General features: G+C 42.3%; 1 protein-coding gene across 5 annotated transcripts in view; it reads left to right on the top strand.

Moving 5' to 3' along the window:
* The window catches only part of LOC106965477 (chromatin remodeling regulator CECR2), a 180,552-nt gene extending 157,353 nt beyond the window's left edge, over window positions 1–23,199 (top strand). For 2 of the 5 annotated variants that reach the window (XM_027073896.2, XM_027073894.2), the window contains 6 exons: window positions 116–504; window positions 1,113–1,241; window positions 1,431–2,277; window positions 13,102–14,521; window positions 16,674–16,785; window positions 17,535–23,199. In XM_027073896.2, the coding sequence (XP_026929697.2) occupies window positions 116–504; window positions 1,113–1,241; window positions 1,431–2,277; window positions 13,102–14,521; window positions 16,674–16,785; window positions 17,535–17,540 (2,903 nt within the window). In that variant the 3' untranslated portion in view covers window positions 17,541–23,199. The remainder of the gene's footprint in view (window positions 1–115; window positions 505–1,112; window positions 1,242–1,430; window positions 2,278–13,101; window positions 14,522–16,673; window positions 16,786–17,534) is intronic. The other 3 variants (XM_053225571.1, XM_027073897.2, XM_027073895.2) reach the window with 3 other exon arrangements.
* The last annotated feature ends 616 nt before the right edge of the window (window positions 23,200–23,815 follow it).

Genomic DNA, 23,815 nt, shown 5'->3' with positions numbered 1-23,815 from the left:
AGATTAAGCTCAAGAGTTTACCCAAATAGCATCTTTTATTGTCTATTGGTAGGAGATTTTTTTTTATGTCCTGTAAAAGCTGTATCTGGAAGTCAATCCTTGTATCTTCCCACAGAATATACCAAGATGTCTGATAATTTAGAGAGGTGTTTCCATCGGGCAATGATGAAGCATTTTCCTGGGGAAGATGGAGACACAGATGAAGAATTTTGGATCAGAGAGGATGAAAAGCGAGAGAAGAGACGGAGCCGGGCTGGGAGAAGTGGCGGAAGCCACGTTTGGACCCGCTCCAGGGACTCTGAAGGGCCCAGCAAGAAACAGCAACCAGTGGAGAATGGAGGAAAGTCCTTGCCACCTGCACGCCGAGCTCCCTCTTCTGGAGATAATCCTAGCAGTAGTTCCACACAGCTCCCTCGGGAGGGGAGCACCTCAAATGGCCGAGGCTTTTCTCGTCCCCTACATTATGGGGGGATGCCCAACCAGGCACCCCTTTTAAACCAGATGGTAAGGAATAGCTTAAAATTCTGTTGTGATTGCTCCTAGTTGGTGAATTCAAAGAGAGGTGAAGCCTTTTTAATCGGTTCCTCTTCCAAAATAATTTTTCTGTATGTGGATGATTTCTTTCCCTCTCATCTGTCCATTCTTTCTTCATTTTTCCTCTTATTTTAAATCTCCTTTCTCTTAATCTGACATACTCTCGGTATGGGCCAAAATTGGGATTTTAAAAAAAACTCTTTGTGTACGAAGCGCAGAAATACATACAGTACTTAAAATACACAGCATATCTGTAGCATTAAAATTATATGTTGCAGGGCAGGTGGGGGAAAATTGGCTTAAGAGGTCTTGGGGAAGGAATCAGTTATGAAAAAAAGATTAAGAAACAGCAGTCTGTCCTATAGAGAGAGATTGCTTTCGGCCCAGGAACTAGCCCTGATCTGGGTGAGCCCATGTGCTGACGTTCTTCCCTTTCTTGGCCCTATGTTCAAGGTCTTTGTGTTATTTTAGCAGTACATCCATATGCAGGAACGTCCTTGTTTTCTACTTAATGTCTTCTGTGCTTTTTTTTTTTTTTTAAACCTCTCCCCAACTTGCCTTTACTCAACACCCTCCAGAGGCCAGCAGTACCAGGAACATTTGGCCCTCTTCGAGGATCAGATCCTGCCAATTTATATGTCTCCTCTAGAGTCCCAGAACCACACCCTGGAGAGCCTGTACAGCAGCATCAGCCTTTTGCCATGCAGGTAAGCAACCTGATACTGAAAATATGCAGATGCAAAGGATTTCACGATAAATCTCAGAAATCTAGTCTCTTCCCAGGTTAAATTTAATTCATTATCTCCTATTCTGTAGGGTCTGTTATTATAGATTAAGCACATTACTTATTCTATGCATCTGTTGAACATTGCTTTCTTCTCTTTTCTTGTTGCCAGCCTCCAGTTGGAATTAACAACCACCGAGGACCCAGGCTAGGCACACCAGAAGAGAAGCAAGTGTGTGGGGGACTGACACACCTTACTAACATGGGATCACATCCTGGATCCTTGCAGCTTAGACAGATGGGTGGCCCCAGTCAGGATGGAAATATTTATCCCCCAACTCAATTCCAGTCAGGATTTATTCCTCCCAGGCATGGTGGGGCTCCAGCCCGACCCCTAGACTTTCCTGAAAGCTCAGAAATTCCTCCCAGCCACATGTACCGATCATACAAGTACCTGAATCGAGTACACTCTGCTGTCTGGAATGGGAACCATGGTGCTACAAACCCAGGACCCTTGGGCACAGATGAGAAGCCCCCCATGGGGCCAGGACCCTCTCACCAACCTCGCACTCTTGGTCATATGATGGATTCCCGAGTGATGAGACCTCCTCTCCCCCCAAACCAGTGGACTGAACAATCAAGCTTTCTACCTCATGGAGTTGCTTCTTCAGGGTATATGCGACCACCCTGTAAATCTGGTGGACTTCGGTTACAGCCACCTCCAGCCCCAACGCCAAGTTCTTTATTTGGAGCACCCTCCCAGGCTCTGCGGGGGGTGCAAGGAGGGGACTCCATGATGGACAGCCCAGAGATGATTGCCATGCAGCAGCTTTCTTCCCGAGTTTGCCCACCAGGTGTGCCTTACCACCCCCGACAGCCTACACCGCCCCATTTACCTGGCCCTTTTCCACAGGTAGCTCACTCGGCATCAGTAAGTGTGTCAGCCCCCAAGCCTACCTTGGGGAATCCTGGAAGGACACAGGATAACAGTGAAACACAAGAGCCTGAAAATGACCGAGGTAATTTACACCATCACTTTTGTCTGACTTCTGACATTTAAGCTATTAATTCATAAGGAATCTTTTTTATGAAGACTATCAAACTCATTTACAGCCTCTTTTTCTTGAACCACTCACTCAGGATTGGGCCAAAGATCTGAAAGGATTTCTGGTGGTAATGATCATTATACAAATGTAGTCCTTACCATAATGTGCAGTCTTTTTGAGACTTGTACGTATAGTAATTCAATTCTCAAAACAAACTTTTGAGCTAGCTACTATTTAATGATCCTTGTTTGTACAGGTGGAAAATCTGAGGCACAAAGGTTTAGATTGGTTGCCGTCATCTCACTAGTAAGTGGTGGAGCTGACATTTGAACCCAGACCTACTCAGTCCAGCACCCATGCTTTCAACCATGGCATCATCAAACTGCCTTTAAAAATGGCAGTCTTGGTGCGCCTGGGTGGCTCAATCTGTTAAGCCTCTGACTCTTGACTCCAGCTCAGTCATGATCTCAAAGGTTTGTGAGGTCGAGCTCCACGCTTCTAACGCAGGGTCTGCTTGGGATTCTCTCTCCCTTTCCCTCTCCCTCTCTCTCTCTCTCTCTCTCAGAATAATTAAACTTTAAAAAAATATTATTATTAATGGCTGTCTTAAAATTTATCATTATGAAATAACTTTTTAGTACTATACTTAAAACCTAATTATTTCCATCCTTCTATTCCTTGGACACATAGCTATAGCTACTAAGAATGAAAAAAAGTGAGACCTAGCAAATCCTGAAGAAATGTCTTAGAACTGTCATTTAAGAGAGTAAACCTGAAAATTGAGAAGAAAAATTAAAAGAGTAATTTGTGTAATTAGTGCTTTTTTCTGGGATAGAGGTCAACCACGTATTGTATATAATTTTCTTAATGCATGACTGGAGAATAGACACCTAGACTTTTATCAAATATGAAAATTCCACATAAGATTGATGGTAGGCCTAGAACGCAATTACTTTTTGTTTTAATTAATGTATTTAGTTACTAGGATATCTACTGAAACTTTTTTTTTTTTTAACTTCCACTGTAGTTAACATATAGTGTTATATTCGTTTCAGGTATACAATATAGTGATTCAACAGCTCTATACATTACACAGTGCTCATGATAAGTGTGCTCTTTGTCTCCTTTGCCTGTTTCACCTGTCCCCACACTCACCTCCCCTCTGGTAACCATTAGTTTGTTCTCTATAGTTTTTCAGTTTGTCTCTCTTGTTTTTCAGTTTGTTTCTCTTTTCTTTGTTTTTTTTATATTTCACTTAGCATTAATACCCTGTAGATTCCTTCATGTTATTGCATATGGCAATGTTTTGTTGTTTTTGATGGCTGAGTAATACTCCATTGTACATATGTACCACTTCTTTATCCATTCTTTTTTTTTTTTTTTTTTTTTTTTTTTTTTGATGTTTATTTATTTTTGAAGAGAGACAGAGACAGAATGCAAGTGGGTTAAGGCAGAGAGAGAGGGAGGCAGAGAATCCGGGCTCTGAGCCGTCAGCACAGAGCCTGACATGGGGCTCAAACTCACAAGCTGTGAGATCATGACCTGAGTCGAAGTCGGTCACTTAACCAACTGAGCCACCCAGGCACCCCTATCCATTCATCTCTTGATGGTCACTTGGGTTGCTTCCATATCTTGGCTATTATAAATAATGCTGCAATAAACACAGGTGTGCATACACCTTTTCAAATTAGCGTTTCATATTCTTTGGGTAAATACCCAGTAGTGGAATTAATGGATCATGTGGTAATTCTATTTTTAATTTTTTGAGGAACCTCCTACTGTTTTCCACAGTGGCTGTACCAGTTTGCTTTCCCACCAACAGTGCAAGAGGGTTCTTTTTTCTCCACATCTTCACCAACAACCAGTTGTTTCTTATTTTTCTTATTTTAGCCATTCTGACAGACATGAGGTGATATCTCATTCTGTTTTGATTTCTATTTCCATGATAATAAGTGATGTTGAGCATCTGTTCATGTGTCTGTTAGTGATCTGAATGTCTTCTTTGGAGAATTGTCTGTTCATTTCATCTGCCCATTTTTTAATCGGATTATTTATTTTTTTGGGTGCTGAGTTATATAAGTTCTTAATATATTTGGCTACTCACTCTTTATCAGACATGTCATTTGCATATATCTTCTCCCATTCCATAGGTTGTCTTTTAGTTTTATTGACTGTTTCCTTTGCTCTGCAGAAGCTTTTTATTTTGATGTAGTCCCAATACTTAATTTTTGCTTTCATTTCCCTTGCCTCAGGAGACTTATTTTTAAAATGTTGCTATGGCCAATGTCAGAGAAATTACTGTTTGTGTTCTCTTCCAGGGTTTTGATTTCGGTCTCACATTTAGGTCTTTAATCCATTTTGAGTTGGTTTTTGTGTAAGGTGTGAGAAAATTGGTCCACTTTCATCCTTTTGCATGTGGTTGTCCAGTTTTCCCAACACCATTTGTTGACGAGACTGTCTTTTTCCCATTGTGTATTCTTGCCTCCTTTGTCAAAGATTAATTGGCCATATAATTGTGGGTTTATTTCTGGGCTCTCTGTTTTGTTTTCGATCTATATGACTTTTTTTGTGCCAGTACCATTCTGTTTTGATTATTACAACTTTGTAGTATAGTTTGATACCTGGGATTGGGACACCTCCAGCTTTGTTTTTCTTTTTCAAGATCACTTTAGCTATTTGGGGTCTTTTGTGGTTCCATACAAATGTTAGGATTATTTTTTCTAGTTCTGTGAAAAATGCTGTTAGTGTTTTGATAGGGATTGCATTAAATGTGTAGATTGCTTTGGGTGGCATGGACATTTTAACAATATCTGTTCTTCTAATCCGTTGGCATGGAATGTCTTTCCATTTGTGTCATCTTCAGTTTCTTTCATCAGTGTTTTATAGTTTTCAGAGTTTAGGCTTTTCACCTCCTTGGTTAAAGTTTCTTCCTAGGTATTTTATTACTTTTGGTAAAATTGTAAATGGGAGTTTTTTTCTTATTTTCTCTTTCTACTACTAGTGTATAGAAATTGAACAGATTTATGTATATTGATTTTTGTATCTTGTGACTTTATTGAAGTCATTTATGGTTGTAGTAGTTTTTGGTGGAGTCTTTAGTGTTTTCTATATGTAGTATCATGTCATCTGGAAGTAATAAAAGTTTTCCATTTTCCATACCGGTTTGGATGCCTTTTATTTCTTTTTGTTGTCTGATTGCTGTGGCTAGAACTTCCAGTACTCTGTTGAATAAAGGTACTGCTGAAAGTGGACATTCTTTTCTTCTTCCTTATCTTAGGAAAAAGCTCTCAATTTTTCAGCATTGAGTGTGATGTTAGTTATGAGTTTTTAATATGTGGCCTTTATTATATTGAGGTATGTTCCCTCTAAACCTACTTTGTTGAAGGTTTTTTATCATGAGTGGGTTTTGTACTTTGTCGAATGTTTTTTCTGCATCTATTGAAATGATCATATATTTTTAATCCTTTCTCTTGTTGAGGTGATGTATCATGTTGATTAATTTGCCCTTGCATCCTAGGAATAAATCCCACTTGATCATGGTGAATGATTTTTTTTAGTGTATTGTTGTGTTTGGTTTGTTGAACATTTTTGTGTCTTCGTTCATCACAGATACTGGCCTATAGGTCTCTTGTTTTTGTTTGTTTTGTTTTTGTTGTTTTTTGTTTTTTGGGTTTTTTTGGTAGTATCTTTATCTGGTGTTGGTATCAGGGTAATGTTGGTCTTATAGTATGAATTTGGCAGCTATCCTTCGTCTTCTATCTTCCAGAATAGTTTGAGAAGAATAGGTATTAACTCGTCTTTAAATGTTTGGTAGAATTCACCTGTAAAGCTGTCTGGTCCTGGACTTTTGTTTGTTGGAAGTTTTTTGATTATTGACTCTATTTGCTGGAAATGGCCTGTTCAAATTTTCCATTTCTTCCTGATTCAGTTTTGTTAGGTTATGTTTCTAGTAATTTATCCATTTCTTCTTGGTTGTTCAATTTGTTGGCATATAATTTTTCATAATCTCTTATAATCCTTTGTATTTCTGTGGTGTTGGTTGTTATTTCTCTCTCTCTCTCTCTCTCTCTCTCTCTCTCTCTCTCTCTCTTTGAGTTTGGCTAAAGATTTGTCAATTTCATTGATCTTTTCAAAGAACCAGCTCCTGGTTTCATCTACTATATTGTTTCTTTAGTTTCTATTTTGTTTGTTTCTCCTTTAATCTTTATTATTTTCTTCTGCTGGTTTGGGCTTTATTCTTTTTCTAGCTCCTTTAGGTATGAGGCTAGGTTGTTTATTTGAGATTCTTCTTTTTGAGGTAGACCTACATTGCTATAAACATCTCTCTCTCTTTTTTTTTTTTTTTTTTAATGTTGATTTACTTTTGAGAAAATGTGCAAATGAGCAGGAGAGGACCAGAGAGGGAGACCAAGGATCTGAAGCGGGCTCTGTGCTGATAGTGGAGGCCTGGTATTGGGCTCAATCTCACAAACTGTGAGATCATGACCTGAGCCAAAGTTGTATGCTTAACCGACTAAGTCACCCAGGTGCCCCCAAACATCCCTCTTTGGAATAGTTTTTGCTATATCCAAAAGATTTTGGACCTGTAGTATTTTCATTTGTCTCCATGTGTTTTTTGATTGCCTCTTTGATTTCTTGATTAACCCATTCATTCTTTAGTAATATGTTATTTAACTTTCATGTGTTCTTTCCAGATTTCTTGTGGTTGATTTCTACTTTCATGCCATTATGGTCAGAAAAGTTGCATGGTACAACTTCAGTCTTTTCAAATTTGTTGAGACTTGTTTTGTGGCCTGTCATGTGATCTGTTCTGGAGAATGTTCCATGTGCACTTGAAAAGAATGTGTATTCTGCCCTTTTAGTTTGGAATTCTTTAGAATATATCTGGTAGATCCATATGGTCAAGTATGTCATTCAAAAAGCAACTGTTTCCTTGCTGATTTTCTGTTTCGATCTTTCTGTTCATGTAAGTGTGGTATTAAAGTCTCCTGCTGTTGGGGCACTTGGGTGACTTAGTTAAGCGCCTGACTCTGTTTCAGCTCAGGTCGTCATCTCACAGTTCGTGAGTTACAAGTCCCACATCCAGCTCTGTGCTGACAGTGCAGAGCCTGCTTTGGATCCTCTTTCTCCCACTCTGCCCTTCCCCTGCTCTCACATGTGCACACTCTGTCTCTTTCCCTCCCTCCTAACTTCCCTCCCTCCCTCTCTCTCTCAAAATAAATTTTTTTTAATGTTTATTTTTGAAAGACAGAGTGTAAGCGGGGGAGGGACAGGGAGACAGGGAGACACAGAATCTGAAGCAGGCTCCAATCCAGGCTCCAAGCTGTCAGCACAGAGCCTGACGCAGGGCTCAAACTCAAGAGCCATGAGATCATGACCTGAGCCAAAGTCAGCTGCCCAACTGACTGAGCCACCCAGGTATCCCTAAATAAATAAACTTTTAAAAATAAAATAGGGGTGCCTGGGTGGCTCAGTTGGTTAGGCGTCCGACTCTTGATTTCAGCTCGGGTCATGATCTCACAGTTCATGAGTTCGAGCCCCAATGGGGCTCTGCGCTGACAGCATGGAACCTGCTTCAGATTCTCTCCCATCTTTCTGCCCCTCCCCTCCTCATGCCTTCTTTCTCAAAATAAATAAACTTTAAAAAGTTTATGTTAAAAATAATAAAGTCTCCTACTATTATTCCTAGTGATTACTTCCTTATGTTTGTTATTAGTTGCTTTATGTATTTGGGTGCTGCCATGTTAAGTGCATAAATATTTACAGTTGCTGTTTCTTGTTGAATCTGTCCCTTACTGATTATGTAGTGTCCTTTGTCTCTTGTTATTAATAGTCTTTGTTTAAAGTCTGTTTTGTCTGATACAAGTATTGCTACCTGGGCTTTGTTCTGGCATTCATTTGCATGATAAAGGCTTCTCCTTCCCTTCACTTTCAATCTGTGGGTGTTTTTCAGTCTGAAATGAGTCTCTTATAGGCTGCATATGATGGGTTTTGTTTTTGTTTTTTTAATCCATTCCATCACCCTGTCTTTTGATTGGAATGTTTAGCCCATTTACATTCAAGGTAATATGTAGGTATGTACATACTGCTATTTTGTTACTTGTTTTATGAATGTTTTTGTAGATCCCTGTTCCACTGTTCCTTCTCTTGCTCTCTTCTGTCATGACTTAGTGCCTTTCTGTAGTGATAATAGTTGGATTCCTTTCTCTTTATTTTTTGCATATTAGTTGCCAGTTTTTGATCTGTGATTACCATTATGTATGTATGTATATGTATATATATATTTGTATGTGTATTCATATACATTCGCCATCTTCTGCATATAATATGTAAGTTGATGGTCACTTACGTTTGAACCTATTCTTAACTCCCACCATCCCACTCCCAGGTTTTAAGTATATCCTATCATACTTTCTATCCTTTTATTTGTAAATCACTTGACTGATTTTTATAGATATACTTAATTTTACTGCTTTTGTGCTTCCTACCTTTTTTACTCCTGCTTATGGTCTTTCCTTTCCACTCAGTCCCCTTTAACATTTCTCATAGGGCTGGTGTAGTGGTCATGAATTCCTTTTTTTTTTTTTTTTGGTCTGGGAAACTCTATTATGAATGAGAGCCTTGCTGAATAGAGTATTCTTGGCTGCTGTTTTTTTTTTCTTTCAGAACTTTGAATACATTATACCACTCCCTCTGGCCTGCAAAATTTCTGCTGAAAAATGAGCTGAAACAGGGTTTCCCTTGTATGTAACAGTTTTCTTTTCTCTTGCTACTTTTAAAATTTGTTCTTGGGGCACCTGGGTGGCTCAGTCAGTTAAGCCTCTGACTTTAGCTCAGGTCATGATCTCACAGTCCATTAGTTCAAGCCCCACATGGGGCTCTGTGCTGACAGTTCAGAGCCTGGAGCCGGATTCAGATTCTGTGTCTGCCTTTCTTTCTGCCCCTCCCCCACTCACACTCTGTCTCTGTCTCTCAAAAATGAATAAATGCTAAAAATTTTGGGGAGGGGGTGCCTGGATGGCTCAGTCGCTTAAGCATCCAACTTCGGTTCAAGTCATGATCTCGCAATTTGTGAGTTCGAGCCCTGCTTCAGGCTCTGTGCTGACAGCTCAGAGCCTGGAGCCTGCTTCAGATTCTGCCCATCTCCCTGCCCCTCTCATACTCATGCTCTGTCTCTCAATAATAAGTAAACGTTAAAAATTTTAAAAAAATTTTTTTTAACTTGCTCTTTATTACTACATTTTTGTCATTTTAATTCCTGTGTGTGTCTTCGTGTGAACCTCCTTGGGTTGATTTTGTTGAGGACTCGCTATGCTTCCTAGGTCTAAATTTCTGCTTCCTTCCCCAGATTCAGGAAGTTTTCAGCCATTATTTCTTCAAATAAATTTTCTGCCCCCTTTTCTCTCTCTTCTGAGATCCATACACTTGTCACTGAGTTCCCTAAATCTTTTTTTTTTTCTCTTTTTTTTTTTTTTTTTTTTTTTTTTTTTTTTTTTTGCCTGTGAAGCTTGATTGCTTTCCATTACTTGGTCCTCCCAGTCACTGATTTTTTTCTTCTGCTTCCTCTAGTCTGTCTGTTTATTCCCTCTAGTGTATTTTTAATTTCAGTTATTGAGGTCTTCATCTCTGATTTGTTTTGTTTGTTTTGTTTTCTGTTTGTTGAGAGTTTCACTGAAGAGTTCCACTCCTTTCTAACTTGAGTATCTTTATGACCATTACTTTAAATTCTCTATTGAGCATATTACTTACCTGTTTCATTTAGTTTTCTTGCTGTGATTATGTCTTGCTTGGTTCTTTCCTTTGGGACATAGTCCTCTATGTCCTTGTTTTGTCTAACTCTGTGTTAGGAAAGTCAGCCATGTCTCCTGCTCTTAAAAATAGTGGCGTTGCGTTGGGGCGCCTGGGTGGCGCAGTCGGTTAGGCGTCCGACTTCAGCCAGGTCACGATCTCGCAGTCCGTGAGTTCGAGCCCCGCGTCGGGCTCTGGGCTGATGGCTCAGAGCCTGGAGCCTGTTTCCGATTCTGTGTCTCCCTCTCTCTCTGCCCCTCCCCCGTTCATGCTCTGTCTCTCTCTGTCCCCAAAATAAATAAACGTTGATTTTAAAAAAAAAAAAAAATAGTGGCATTGTGAAAAAGAGGTCCTGTAGTGCCCTTCAGTGCAGTGTCTCCTGTTCACCACGACCTAGCACTTTAGGGGTGTCTCCTATGTGTGTTGTGTGCACCCTGGTATTATAGCTGAGCCACATTTGCCTTCATTCCAGTTGTGTGCAATGGCTCTCTTTGTCTTGGGTAAGGTTTGATCCCTGTGTTGTCAGTGGCCCAGTCTGGGGCTGCCTTGGGCTTGAGCTGAATCAATTCAGGCATTTGCTAGAGATGCGGTAGCACCAAACTGCTGGGCACTTTCCTTCTATTGTCCTCCGAGAAGCTTTCAGTGGTGGACTTGGCCTTCAATCAGAACACCTGTCTTCCCCCAGCCCACTGCTAGGGCCATAGTCAGACTGGTATGTGTAGTTATCTTCCCCGTTCTCTGGGGCAGGAGGAGTCTCTTTGCAGTAGTGTTTGGCCTTGTTGGGGCTGCCTGTACCTTGCCAGGCTTGTGCCATCACTTTGGTTGGGCTCTGGCCAAGGGCATATTGGAGGGGCCAGGTCAACAGGGCAATGGGGGTAGGGCCCATACAGTTCCAGGAAGCTCCAAGCCAGTCCGATGCAGGAGGGAACTGCAGCTGCCCAGGAAAAGTTCACCTGGGCTTGGATGGAGTGTTTCTGCAGGAGAATGCTGGGGCTGGGCTCTTTGTTAGCAACCCAGGTAACAAGTATTGGCACTGCTCTGATTCCTACAGGTGTCCATCTATCTAGCCTTGGGCGGGGGAGACAATGTTGCCTTTCAACTCTTTTGTTCTTGGAGAGGTGTCCCAAAAATCCCTACCCTCTAGCATACACTCAAGATTAGTAAATAAATCTCCTTACCATATATATACACCAGGTCTTCAAACTGCTGCTTCTAAGCTTTATCTCAGTGGGGCTGTTTATGTTTGTTGTGCTGTCTCTTTTAAGGGCAGGGACTCTGCCCTCCTGTCTCTCCCAGAGCCAAGCCCACTGATTTTTAGTTTCAGGTGTTAAGTCATCCTCCCCCGCCCCCCGTCCCAGATTGTTGGGCCTCTTTGGTTTTCAAAGCCAAATGTTATGGGAATTCATCTTCCCCATGTAATTTCCTTGTGCCTGGGGTGCCTGCCTTGGGGAACTGCTTCTCTCCTCTCTCTGTGTCTGCTGTATCCTTCCCTCCTGTGGACAGTCCTAGAGTCCATTTGACTCCTGTCAATACCTTTGTTCTTCCTACCCTCTTTGATGTGGCCCCTGCTCTACATATAGCTGTGGAGAGTCTTTTCTTTCAGCCTTAAAGTCATTTTTTGGGTTATTGATACTAATCCTCCTACTCTGCCATCTTCCCCAAGTCAGACTTTTTAAAAGTGTTTCTTTTGAGGAGCATCTCAGTGGTTCAGTCAGTTTGAGCATCTGACTTTAGCTCAGGTCATGATCTCACAGTTCATAAGCTTAAGTCCCTCATCAAGCTCTGTGCTGACAGCTTGGAGCCTGGAGCCTGCTTCAGATTCTGTGTCTCCCTCTCTTTCTACCCCTCCCTGCTTGTGCTCTTTCTGTCTCAAAAATAAACATTTTAAGAATTAACAAAAATAAAAAAAATAAATAAAAGTGTTTCTTTTGAGATAGGGCCTGCTTTGTGAAAACCAGCTCTAACAGAATTGTCTAATACTGATTTCACATGGAGTCTGGAAGAAGCTTTTTAGAAGTAGAGTCCCTCTGGTGAAACTAGATAAGCCTATTTCTTAGTTGCCATGTTTTATGTTGATAAAATAATGATAAGTGTAGATTTAATTTTCATTGTATAGCTCCTGCCTTTGATTTTTGAAGACAGCATTATTAGTTCATTAGTTGACCGAGATTTTAGTCGGTCTTTAAAAGTTGTTATGAATCCTTAATCTTGTCTTTAAAATTTGTTACCAGAATTGTATTTTGATCCACCTGAGCAACAACTCTGTCCTGTTCAAAGGATTGTAATAGTAAGACCATATTTTTGGTTTGATACAATAGCAAGGTAAAGAATTCTGAATTTCTAATTAAGCATTTGAGTCTAGTAAATTAATTTATTTGGGTTTATTAAATTTCTGTAATGTGTTAAAGATGCCTTTCGAGTTTTATCCTGTAGGACATCTTGTTCTCAAGACATCCAGACAAGATATTTTCATTCATTCAGCAAATATCAATTGAGTCCCTGTTTTGTGCAAGTACTAAGAGTGGTAGGGAACAAAAGAAAGTCCCTGCTGCTGTGGAACTTGTGTTCTGAAGGGGCACAAGTCAGGGATCCAGCCCTCTTGATACATACCCATCATGTCCTCGTCCTTCTCATTGTATCTTATTGTATCTCCATATGTGACATGCATCTCTGTGGAATCCATGAGCCATGAATTATCTCCCCCTCACTTAGTGATCTGTGACCACACAGGAAGAGGGAAACAAGGACATCTCCATTCTTTGGCAGACTTTATGAGTAGCTGTAGAGGTGCTAGGTCTTACCTCTTGGTCTATAAGAGGGAGTTTGCAAGGACCTCAATATCATCATCCTTTCCAGGGACTCAATTTCTAGCTGAAGTTTCAATGGCCGCACATCTACCCCAACCCTATCTCCTTATCTGACAACTTTCATGTTCTTTTTACTACTAACTCCATCAGTGTCATCATTTCAGCTACTGAATTACTATTTTGTTCTGTGTTTCACTTACAGCAGATCCCTTGCCTGGGCTTGAGGAGAAACCACCAAACATTGGTGGTTCAGAGGGCATGTACCTCAAACAACTACCTCACCCTACACCTCCCTTGCAGACCGACTGTACCAGGCAGAGCTCACCACAAGAAAGGGAAACAGAGGGCCCAGAGCTCAAAAGCGACTCCTCAGATTCTGGAGACAACTGTAAAGCAACAAAGAACAAGAATACCTGGCCCTCAGAGAGCGGCTATACCAGCCCAGCCAGTCAAGGATGTATGCGAGACCTCTCCACTCTGGCAGATAGAGGGGCTCTACCTGAAAATGGAGTAGTTGTTGAAGCATCCCCTTGTGGATCAGAGGGGAAGGGCCTTGGTGGTAGTGGTTCAGAAAAGCCACTCTGCCCCAGAGGTAAAACACTACAGGAAACCATGCCATGTGCAGGACAGAACCCAGCTACACCTCCCAACACAGACCCCAGTTTGATGGGAGGCACTGTAAGCCAGTTTTCTCCCTTGTACATGCCCGGCCTGGAATACCCAAATTCAGCTACCCATTACCACATCAGTCCAGGCCTGCAAGGTTTGGGCCCTGTGATGGGAAGTAAACCCTCAGTATCCCATCCTCAGCATTTTCCCCCTAGGGGCTTTCAATCTAGCAACCCTCATTCTGGAGTCTTTCCCCGGTATCGCCCCCACCAAGGAATGAGGTATTCCTACCAGTCACCACCTCAGCCTTCCTACCATCACTATCAGCGAACTCCTTATTATCCCTGTCCACAGGGCTTTTCTGACTGGCAGAGACATCTTCATCCCCCGGGAAGCCCAAGTGGGCTCCCACCTAATCCACCTCCCCCACCAAGGCCCCTCTTCTCAGATAAGAGCACCTTGGCTAATCTGCAAGGCTGTGAGACACTGAATGCTGCCTTAACTTCCCCAACCCAAATGGATGCAGTGGCTGCTAAAGTAGTCTCAGCTGATGGGCAGAATCCTGTTCCAGAGGAAGAAAAGCTGGATGAATCTATGGAGAGACCAGAGAGTCCCAAAGAATTTTTAGACCTGGACAACCATAATGCAGCTACCAAGCGACAGAGCTCATTGTCAGCCAACGAATATCTTTATGGAACTCCTCCACCTCTGAGTTCAGGGATGGGATTTGGTTCATCTACTTTCCAACCCCATGGTGTGATGCTACAGACAGGGCCTCCTTATACACCTCAGCGGCCAGCCAGTCATTTCCAGCCCAGAGCTTACTCCTCCCCTGTGGCTGCTCACCCACCTCACCATCCAGTGGCTGCCCAGCCCAACGGCCTCTCTCAGGAGGGCCCCATCTATCGCTGCCAGGAAGATGGCCTGGGTCACTTTCAAGCTGTAATGATGGAACAGATTGGCACTGGAAGTGGAATAAGGGGACCTTTCCAAGAAATGTACAGATCATCAGGGTAAGGTTACGTTAGGTGGTTTTTGGGTTGTTTTTTTTGTTTTTTGGGTTTTTTTTGTTTTTCTGAAAAAAGAAATAGATGTTAGTTTAGAAGAGCAAAATGACCTTAGGAATGACGATAAATGTTAGCAGTCTAGGTCCAAGAAAAACATGTGACTCATTGATAATTGAAGACTTAATGGAAGTATATCAGCCTTAGAGTCTGATTTTATCTTTGGTACTTTTTTTCCCTCGTGAAAGTGAATTCGCATTTAAATGACAGATTTTGACCCTGGAAACTTGATAGCTCCAGTTGAGAGCTATAGACAGGCGTCAATATGCTGCTAAGTTCAGATACTCTGACTAGGGTAAAATGGGTCTATCTCAAATCCTGAGGTTATGGGATCACATGTAATGCTCAGGTTTTATCCCTTATCTGTCATTTCTTCTTAAAACAAGTCAAATACTGTCCCCATAAGAGTTCTTGCAAATAGTGATGAGGTGACCTATGATCCATGAAATTTTCAAATTAATAATATATAAAAGGTGGTTAAATGAAGTTGTTTATATAAAGTTATAAAGCCTAGGGGCACCTGGGTGGCCCAGTTGGTTAAATATCCAACTCGATTTCAGTCAGGTCATGATTTCAGAGTTCATGCGGTTGAGCCCGGAGTCAGGCTCCTCACTGAGGGTGGAAGGGTGGAGCCTGCTTAGGATTCTCTCTCTCTCTGCCTCTACCTCACTTGTTTTCTCGCTCTCTCTCAAAATACTTAAACTTAAAAAAAAAAAAATGAAGTTATGAAGCTTAATCTTAAAACCAATACCATCCAACTTAAAAACTAATGTGCCTCTCTTCAGTGCCAACCTAAGAAGACCTTACCTCCAAAACCTCTCCCCCATTTAACGTTGTGCCCTATTTGTTTTATGCCTCACTAAGTACATTATGTTTCTTTTCTTTGTCTTTTCTTTTAAACCATTGGGAAGTAAGTTGCAGACATCCTGACCCTTTCTCCCTAAATATGTCAGCATGCATCTGCTAAGAATAACGACATTTTCCTGGAGCACAATCTCAAACTATTTTCACACCCAAGGAAAATAACACTAATAGTATTTAATACAGAGTTCTTACTTAATTTCTCCAGTTGTCCTCAAAATATCTTTTAAAAATTTTTTTTTAATGTTTATTATTGAGAGAGAGACAGAGCATGAGCAGAGGAGGGGCAGAGAGAGGAGGAGACACAGAATCCGAAACAGGCTCCAGGCTCTGAGCTGTCAGCACAGAGCCCAATGCGGGGCTCAAACCCACAGACCGTGAGATCATGACCTGAGCTGCAGTCGGATGCTCAACCGACTGAGCCACCCAGGCGCCCCTCAAAATATCTTTTAAAACTACATTTCTTGGGGCACCTGAGTGGTTCAGTTAGTTAAGTGTCTTACTTCAGCTCAGGTCATGAGTTCAAACCCCACAACGGGCACTGTGCTGATGCTCAGAGCCTGCTGCCTGCTTCAGATTCTCTCTCTCTCTCTCTCTCTCTCTCTCTCTCTCTCTGCCCCTCCCCTGCTCACGCTCTGTCATTCTCGAAAAATGAAACATTGAAGCTACATTTCTTTGTTTTATTTTTTTTTTCCCATCCAGGATTCATTTAAGGTTAATGTATATGTTTGGTTGCTATGTCTGTTTAATCTCTTAGTTTGAGACATTTATGCTATCATTGTTTTGTTTTGTTTTTCAAAGACTCCAGGCTAGTTCTCATGTAGACTGTCCCAATCTCTGGATTCTTCTCATTGTTTCCTCATGTTTGGAGTCCAATTAAACATTTGTCAAGAACACTACATAGGTGGTGTCATGTACTTACTTTTTTTTTTAAGTTGGCTTCACGCCCAGCATGGAGCCCAACATCATGCTTGAACTCAACCCTGAGATCAAGATCTGAGCTGAGATCAAGGGTGGGATGCTTAACCGACTGAGCCACCTAGGTGCCCCAGTGTCATATACTTCTTATTGCATCTCATCTGGAGGCACACGATGGCACTTTGTCCCAGTATTGATTTCAAGTCTGATTACCTAGATAATTAAGGCAGTATCTGCCAGATTTTTGTGATTAAAGTGTCTCTTTTCATTTTTAATTAATGTGTCTTCATTAATTCTTAACTATGCTTTCTTGTGGCTACAGAATGCAAATGCATCCGGTCCAGTCACAGTCCTCGTTCCCAAAGACCCCAGCACCAGCAACGTCACAGGAAGAGCTGCCACCACATAAACCCCCAACACTTCCTCTTGATCAGGTAAAAATTACCAGCAATTAGAATTTTTGTTATTCTTCGAGGTGGCAGGGAATAGTTTATTGTGAATTTGTTGTGATTCTGAAAAAATCTTTTAAGGTGTTCTGGGAAGTGCTTCATGTCCTACTGGCAGCCAAGTAAAACGGGCCCCTCGGGCCCTGTGCTCCAAGTAGATTCAGTGGTGGGAAAAGCCAGGAGAAGATGACCTCGGAAGTAGCTCCTGTGCTGTCTCCGTATGTTCCTTTTTTCTGTCCTTGTGGTAACCAGCTATTTAGGGTTGTTTAAGCCTCATGTTTCCTAACTGGCCACTAGCATTTATTTTGATAAGATAGCTTTGTTTTTTTTTTATTCTACCAATTTCATCTTAGAGAGACTGGTTAGTCCAGTTTTAAAAAGAACTGTGGCTACCTTCAAGTGCTGCTTTTCTGCCAGGCACCGTGCTAAGGGTTTCTGCATGCAGCATCTCATTTAATCTCTTTCTTGACTGCCGTGAATTAATTATCTTCACCGACATCAGTTCCATTCCCTAATGTGCAAGAAATCCCACAGCTCCTGAGTGACGAGGTTGGGGTCTGGATCAGGAGGTCCAGAATTTTAGATCCCACCCTCCAGAAGTAAACTGTGATGGCTGAAACCAAAACCAAGCCATTTTTCAGGTGGAGAGGAATGTGTACAGCTCTTCAGCTTACTTAATTTTTTTAAACAATACAGCTGTCAATTTTGTTTACATTGTCTTTATTTGCTTCTCTCAGAGCTAGTCCAAGGAGGAAATAAACCCCAAGGAAACAGCTGCGCATGAAGACTGGAACATGGAGAATTTAGGGGAACGGTCCCTGCCCATCTCTGTTCCTGTTCCCCCGCCACACCCCTTCACAGTGCATCACTCGTGCCATCCAAGAGCTGGAGCCATTCCCAGAGTCCTAGACTAACACCAGCTTGCAGCGGTCCTTGGGCAGGGATCTTTGCATGGCTGATAGTTAAAAACAGATGAACTGAAATTAGTGACAGCTTTTCTAAGTCCTGAGATACTTTTTTCAGGGAAGATCATCCTAAACTTGAGGGAGGGGTCATACTTATGAATGGAGTGGTGCTTGTAAACTTTCATGAGCAGCTAAACTCAGGTATATATTTGGGGAAGGGACTACTCGTAGTATTAATGTGTTTGGAGCTGGGTCCAGTTTACAGAATTTTCATGTTGCCTTTTAAAAATAATTTTTGTTGTTGGTGGTGAATGTATTGTACATAAAGTGGGAAGGGTGGGTGGGGGTGTGGAAGAAATGGAAGTCCTAACTATGGTGGGCACGCAGCACTAGAGTGATCCTCATTTGTTTACAATCATATCACACTGAATACTTTCAGGAGCTGGAGAAGAGGGTAGGGTAAATTTACTCTTGTAAAATTGTCACTATTTCCTCAGTGGCTAGCAGTCCTTTGTTAGCTAAAGGCCTTCTTTCCGATCAGCCGTAGAGGGTACCATTGCACTACACCCTGGTTGTGGGCTTTCTCCATTGGAAGGCAGAGTGCTCTCACATGTTCTACCAGGAGCGTCTGCCCACAAGACTGGCTTCCCTCTCATCCAGTGGCCTAAATCCTGGATTTCAGAGAGCAGTGCCCTTCCTGATTTGCCACCAGCCCTACCAGATAGTTGTAAACCAGTATCAGGAATTGGGATAAGAGTGTTTTGCTTATTAAAATACAAAATGAATCATCCTCGTCACAGACCTGCTGGGACTGTGATCTGGTAGGCATCACACAAAGCTTTCTGACACGAATCACATTTTGTGGAAGTGACTACTCAGGTTTGTATATGTTAGTACAATAAAGAAATTGCACAGTTTTGAATAGGAAAAATGTATTCTATAGATTTACAGGTTGAATTTAGGAATATCTCGGTATATATAGGTTTTATTCATTTTAAGTGAATCATAGTAAGATAAGTCATGGTGATTTAAAATAGCTTTCAGGAACAAGTTCTTGGAAATCATTTGTCATACCTGTGATAGGAAGCAATTTTACAGTATTAAATTACTTTGTTACAGTTTTAGAAGTGAATTACACTGGATTGTCCCTGGTTAGCATTCTATATTTGATTTTAGCTGAGATGCCACCAAAGTTAGGACTCCTATGTTTTAAACTTTTGAATATCCCACAAAGAAAAAAATAAGACTAAGGAAAAATGCCCTGAAATTACAGGTTTTTGTAAAGAATAGCATATTTTTAAGCATGCCTTTGGGATAGTAGAAAAGCTTCCATATATTATTAATCTGCCCTAGTTTCTTACAAATTCAGCCTTGTGAGGGGCCAGTAGAATCTTTTCCCTCCAATTCCAGCATCATTGATGAAACGTGGAGCCAACATGTTTAAAGTTTGCTAAGCGTGTGCTATCAGGAAGAGAAACAAATTGGAAATAATCCATGTTATACCGATGGAAACCCAAGATACCAGCTCCAGTGTAATGGAGACTCATAAAAATAAGGGAATGCTTTTGACCTGGCGTTGTGGCTCACAGCTCAGGTAGGATTAAGAGTTGCATAGGGAACACAGGGAGCCTTTAAGATACAATGCACAAAAATACAAGTTTTTCTCTAATAGACTTCAGTTTTAAATTTGATGTGCTTTTATGTGGAATGAGTTTTGAGCCTGTGTTCTCATTTGATCCTAATTCTTGTTAGAGAGCTATCACTGGCATAATCTGGTTTGGAGGAGTGAAGAGGTCAGCCTTATCCCTGTAGGAAGAACAGATTCCATGTTAGCCCCTAAGCTAGTGTAAGCTAGCATGGCCGAAGCATTACCTCTTCTGTTTTTGTGTTTGTGTAGAAGCAGGGAGGAGAGAAAGACCAACTGGTCTTGACAGCTGGTTTGGGTCTGTTTAGAGCTGGTCTAGGCCCAGAGCCTTGTGCTGGTGACAGCCTTTCTCTTTTTGCATGAAAGCTGGTTTGGGTGAGAGGCCTCGGCTGCTGTATAACTGGGAGCACAGTGAGCACAGGGTCTGTTCCCCTGGCACCAAAGTTGGAGGCATTGCTTTGTGCTGAATGACCCTGGGGCGTGGGTAGGAGCGGACCATAAGCAATAGTTGGGTTGATTTGTTCCCTTTCCTTCCACCCACTCAAGGTAACCTTTTCTCCACACTCCCCCAGCCCCTCACCCCCTGTTCCCTGTTGCTAGAAGCTGTGAACAATATAGGAAGAAATCCGTAAATTCTTATATCCTTAACCTCCCTTCTCAGTATGTAGAGAGGTGAGAAGGTATTAAGGAAGAAGAGTATCAAGGATTGAACTACTGTTTCATATCGTAACACTGGGAACAAGGGCAACAGCAAATTTGTCAGCCTTGTTGCATCCCATGTGGGAATTGGGTCATGCATTACAGGTCCCAGCACTTCAGCCCTTGTCTGGTATATCCTGAGCTTTTACTGGTCTTTGAAGTGCAGATCTACTAAAAGCAGTCAGGAGCTGAAAGATTGCAGGAACACATGTGACCGTTGAGCTGCTGTGAACCACTGATCCGCAGGACCTCTTTCCTTGTCTTTCTCCTTTGGCACTTCTCTTCCCAAGTGTCTTAAGCAGATGCAAATGCATTTGCCATCTTCTCCATAATGGGGATGATGGTCATGTGATACGCTGTAACTAGAAAGTAGTGTGTGAGGAGGTCCTAAAAATGACCTTTCTCAGGCTAGAAGAACTTTCACACGGTGGGTCAGTGTGCTGGCTCTCAGCTCTCAGTAGTCTGCAGAAGGGGATAGCTGGGGTCCACGGGTAATGAGAATACTCTCACACCTGTTTGATTTGATAGTCATGGCTAGCCTTTATTAGACTTGTTAATAAGTTAGAATCTGTTTCCCTAAGACCCAAGAGAAATAAATGATCCAGAAAGAAAAGTAAAGCCTTTTGGAAGGTTTCTGTTTGGGTTTTTGTTTTTGTTTTCCATCAGAGTCTGTTCATTTAAAAAGTAGCTGTTGGCTAAAATTATGGTAGATGCATGTGAAGAGTAAATGAGGGCAAAATACGCAGATCCATAGAACTTTCCATCCCACTTTCTAAAAATAAAATTAAAGCCACTCCACCTCTCCTTAATCACGTTGGTTTAGTTCTTCTGGCAGTGCACATGAGCTTGTTATTAAGGATTCTTTTTTCTCAGTGAGCCCAAGTCAAACTGCGCTCCAAAGGCAAAACTCTTTCATGCTCATCTTCATTTTTACATTTATTGAAAACCTCAAGACCCATAGTATGTATGTGCCTTAGTTCACTCACACCTCAGCTTGAAATGTCATTGTGCCGTAGCTTAGCCCTCAGACCTTGGAAATGCTTCTCTTGACTAAGCATGTGGTGGTGTTATCCCGTGGCGTTTGTCTGCTGTGTAATTTTTCCTGCTAATTCCCATGGAGTCCAAGAGTATGTCCAAAACACATACTCCAAAACAAAGCGCTGTCCAAAACACGCAAAATCCCAGTGTTGCAGTCACCACAGATGTCAGAAACAAGCTTTTAATCCATACCACTAGGTTGAAATTTTTCCCTTTTTTTTTTTAATGGAAGTTCAAATCTATAAATAATAAACTGCTCTTAAGACCTAATCTGAATTTCACAGGAAGTCTTAACCCAGCAGTCCCAAGGCAAGGACAGTCACATAGTGTCAGAATCCTGTCATGCTTTCAAAGAAACTGTTTTCAAAGAAATGAAAGGCTTAGAGTTTTCTAGCATTATTGCTACCCCCTGCGTTGTGACCGAGTGTCAGTGCATTCGCCCCCTGCCAGATTCTGCATGGGCCTCCACTGAGGAAGTCAGCTCCGTGTGCGTGTGAGTCAGGATTGTGCCACTGTCGGGGGTTCTGGGATGCAGGGTCCCTGTGGATAGCTCTCTGTTCAACACTCCAGTGAGGATACTGGGAATCTTGGCTGAGCATGCAGAGGCTTTTATTCCGGGGCTCACATCACTGTCTAGGAACTAAGAATGTGATTGAGGCTTGCTGCATGAAAAGAAACCCCTTTTTCTTTTCTAGTGGGTTGGACTCTAACATGGAGCCTTAGGACACCCAGCCTTGCCCTGCTTTCCTATTGGGAAAACGGAACTTGAGTGAACATTTCTGCATCCCATCTCTCATATGAAGCTGTGACGCAAGCCTTAGCTCCAGGTTGCGTGTTCATCTGTCTCTGCTTTGTAGGCCTTTGCTAAACAGACATTAGTGAGGCTGTCTCCCCAGCTAGTCTTGGTCTCTCACTGTGTACCAGGGGACTGACTGAACCTTTATGTAGAAATACCTGAGAAGCAGCTGATTGTCCTGCATGTGTTTTTGAAAAGGGTGGGATGGGGTTGGGAACAGGGGCGTGGATAATAAGTTATTGAAGTGCTGAACCCCGTTCGGTGTCCTCCGTGTGACCCCTTTCCCCTAGCTGGGACCTGGGTACCTCACTCTCCTGCCTTGCACACAGCTCCTGGGAGCCCAGGCCAGTCTCCACCAGCCTGCGGCACAGTGTCAGGGATTCTTTGCTCCTGCTGCAAAAGCCGTGAGAACTTTCCTGGCCAGTACTGGAAAGGGGAATGCTATTTATTTTTATATTGTGTATATTTTGTCGTGGTCTGCTGATTCCCTGTTTCACTGAGAGCGACACTTACCTCAATAGTTAGTTCGATATTGTGTGTTGGATAATTTTTTAAAAGAACTTTTTAAAAAGCTTTTTGATCCTCAGAGATCTGTAGATTTTATTTCCATATGAACTGGTTATTTTGTATAAAGTACATTCTTAAAATAGCAAGGCTCTGATATGTGTGAGTTGTGTGTGTCCGTGTGTCACTTTTATCATCGGGAAGGTTTGAACTAGGCCCCAGCGCCACCACCCATCTCCCCTGGCTTCATCAAGACGGGCAGGCGGTGTTGGGGCAGACAGCAGAGTGTGCCCTGGCTAGGTGATGGCGGTGCATGCTCTGTGGAGAGCCTCAGAACGGCACGAAAACTGGCAGTTCCACATGATGTCTGGGATACAGTACCCCCCAGCCAGCCCCATCAACACCCACCTTGTTGCGCCCACTCCCAATACCACCCACAGACCCCCAGCCCTTGGTACACACCTTTGACACACTTGTATGCACTACTTTTGCTCTCCTTCCAAGGTCTAGGGCAGCCTGGGGTCTGGCAGGCAGCTGTGTGTGAATTACAGGTGGTCCGAAGTGGGAGCTGCAAGGCTAGGTAAGCAGGGGCTCTTCTACCTGTTCTACCTGCCCGGGTCATTTAGGTTTTATTTCCAGTTCCTAGGAGGGTTTTTGTTACGGGGGAGAGGGAGAATAGATAAAAAGTGGCCACCTTGGGACAACTGACTGGCCCAGTCATGGAACATACGACTCATTCTCAGGGTCGTGAGTTTGAGCCCTACGTTGGTTATAGATTGCTTGAAAAAAAAGAACAAGGAAGCCATCTTAAAGTAGCTGTAATCCCAAAACCCCACAATTTCTGGACTGTTTTATCCTTACTTGGCCTTGTGAGTAATCTCATTCAGTAAAAATTCTACCACAAATAGTACCAGTTTCCAACTCTGTTGTTCAGTCAGTTTTATCACTTTCCAGGACAGTGACAGATCTCTCTTGACCTCCCGATTATGTGGTATTAAGTTATCCCTATTGATCTATTATTATTGACTAACATATATTTGAGACTTCTATCCTGTCGACTGCTTTAAAACTGTACTTTCCAGGGGCACCTGGGTGGCTCAGTCGGTTAAGCGGCTGACTTTGGCTCAGGTCATGGTTTTGCGGTTCCTGAGTTTGAGCCCCGCATCGGGCTCTGTGCTGACCGCTCAGAGCCTGGAGCCTGTTTCAGCATGCTCTGTCTCTCTGTCTCAAAAATAAATAAATGTTAAAGAAAAAATAAATAAAAGTGTACCTTCCATAAAAAGTATTTTTCCTAGGGGCGCCTGGGTGGTTCAGTCGGTTGAGCGTCCGACCTTGGCTCAGTCATGATCTCTCAGTTTGAGTTCAAGCCCCGTGTCGGGCTCTGTGCTGACGGCTCGGAGCCTGGAGCCTGCTTCGGATTCCGTGTCTCCC

Source organism: Acinonyx jubatus, chromosome B4 (genome assembly GCF_027475565.1).
Source record: "Acinonyx jubatus isolate Ajub_Pintada_27869175 chromosome B4, VMU_Ajub_asm_v1.0, whole genome shotgun sequence".
NCBI classification, from domain to species: Eukaryota; Metazoa; Chordata; class Mammalia; order Carnivora; family Felidae; genus Acinonyx; species Acinonyx jubatus.
Note: the sequence above shows the minus strand (reverse complement) of the source record. Positions and strands in the feature narration are given on the sequence as shown.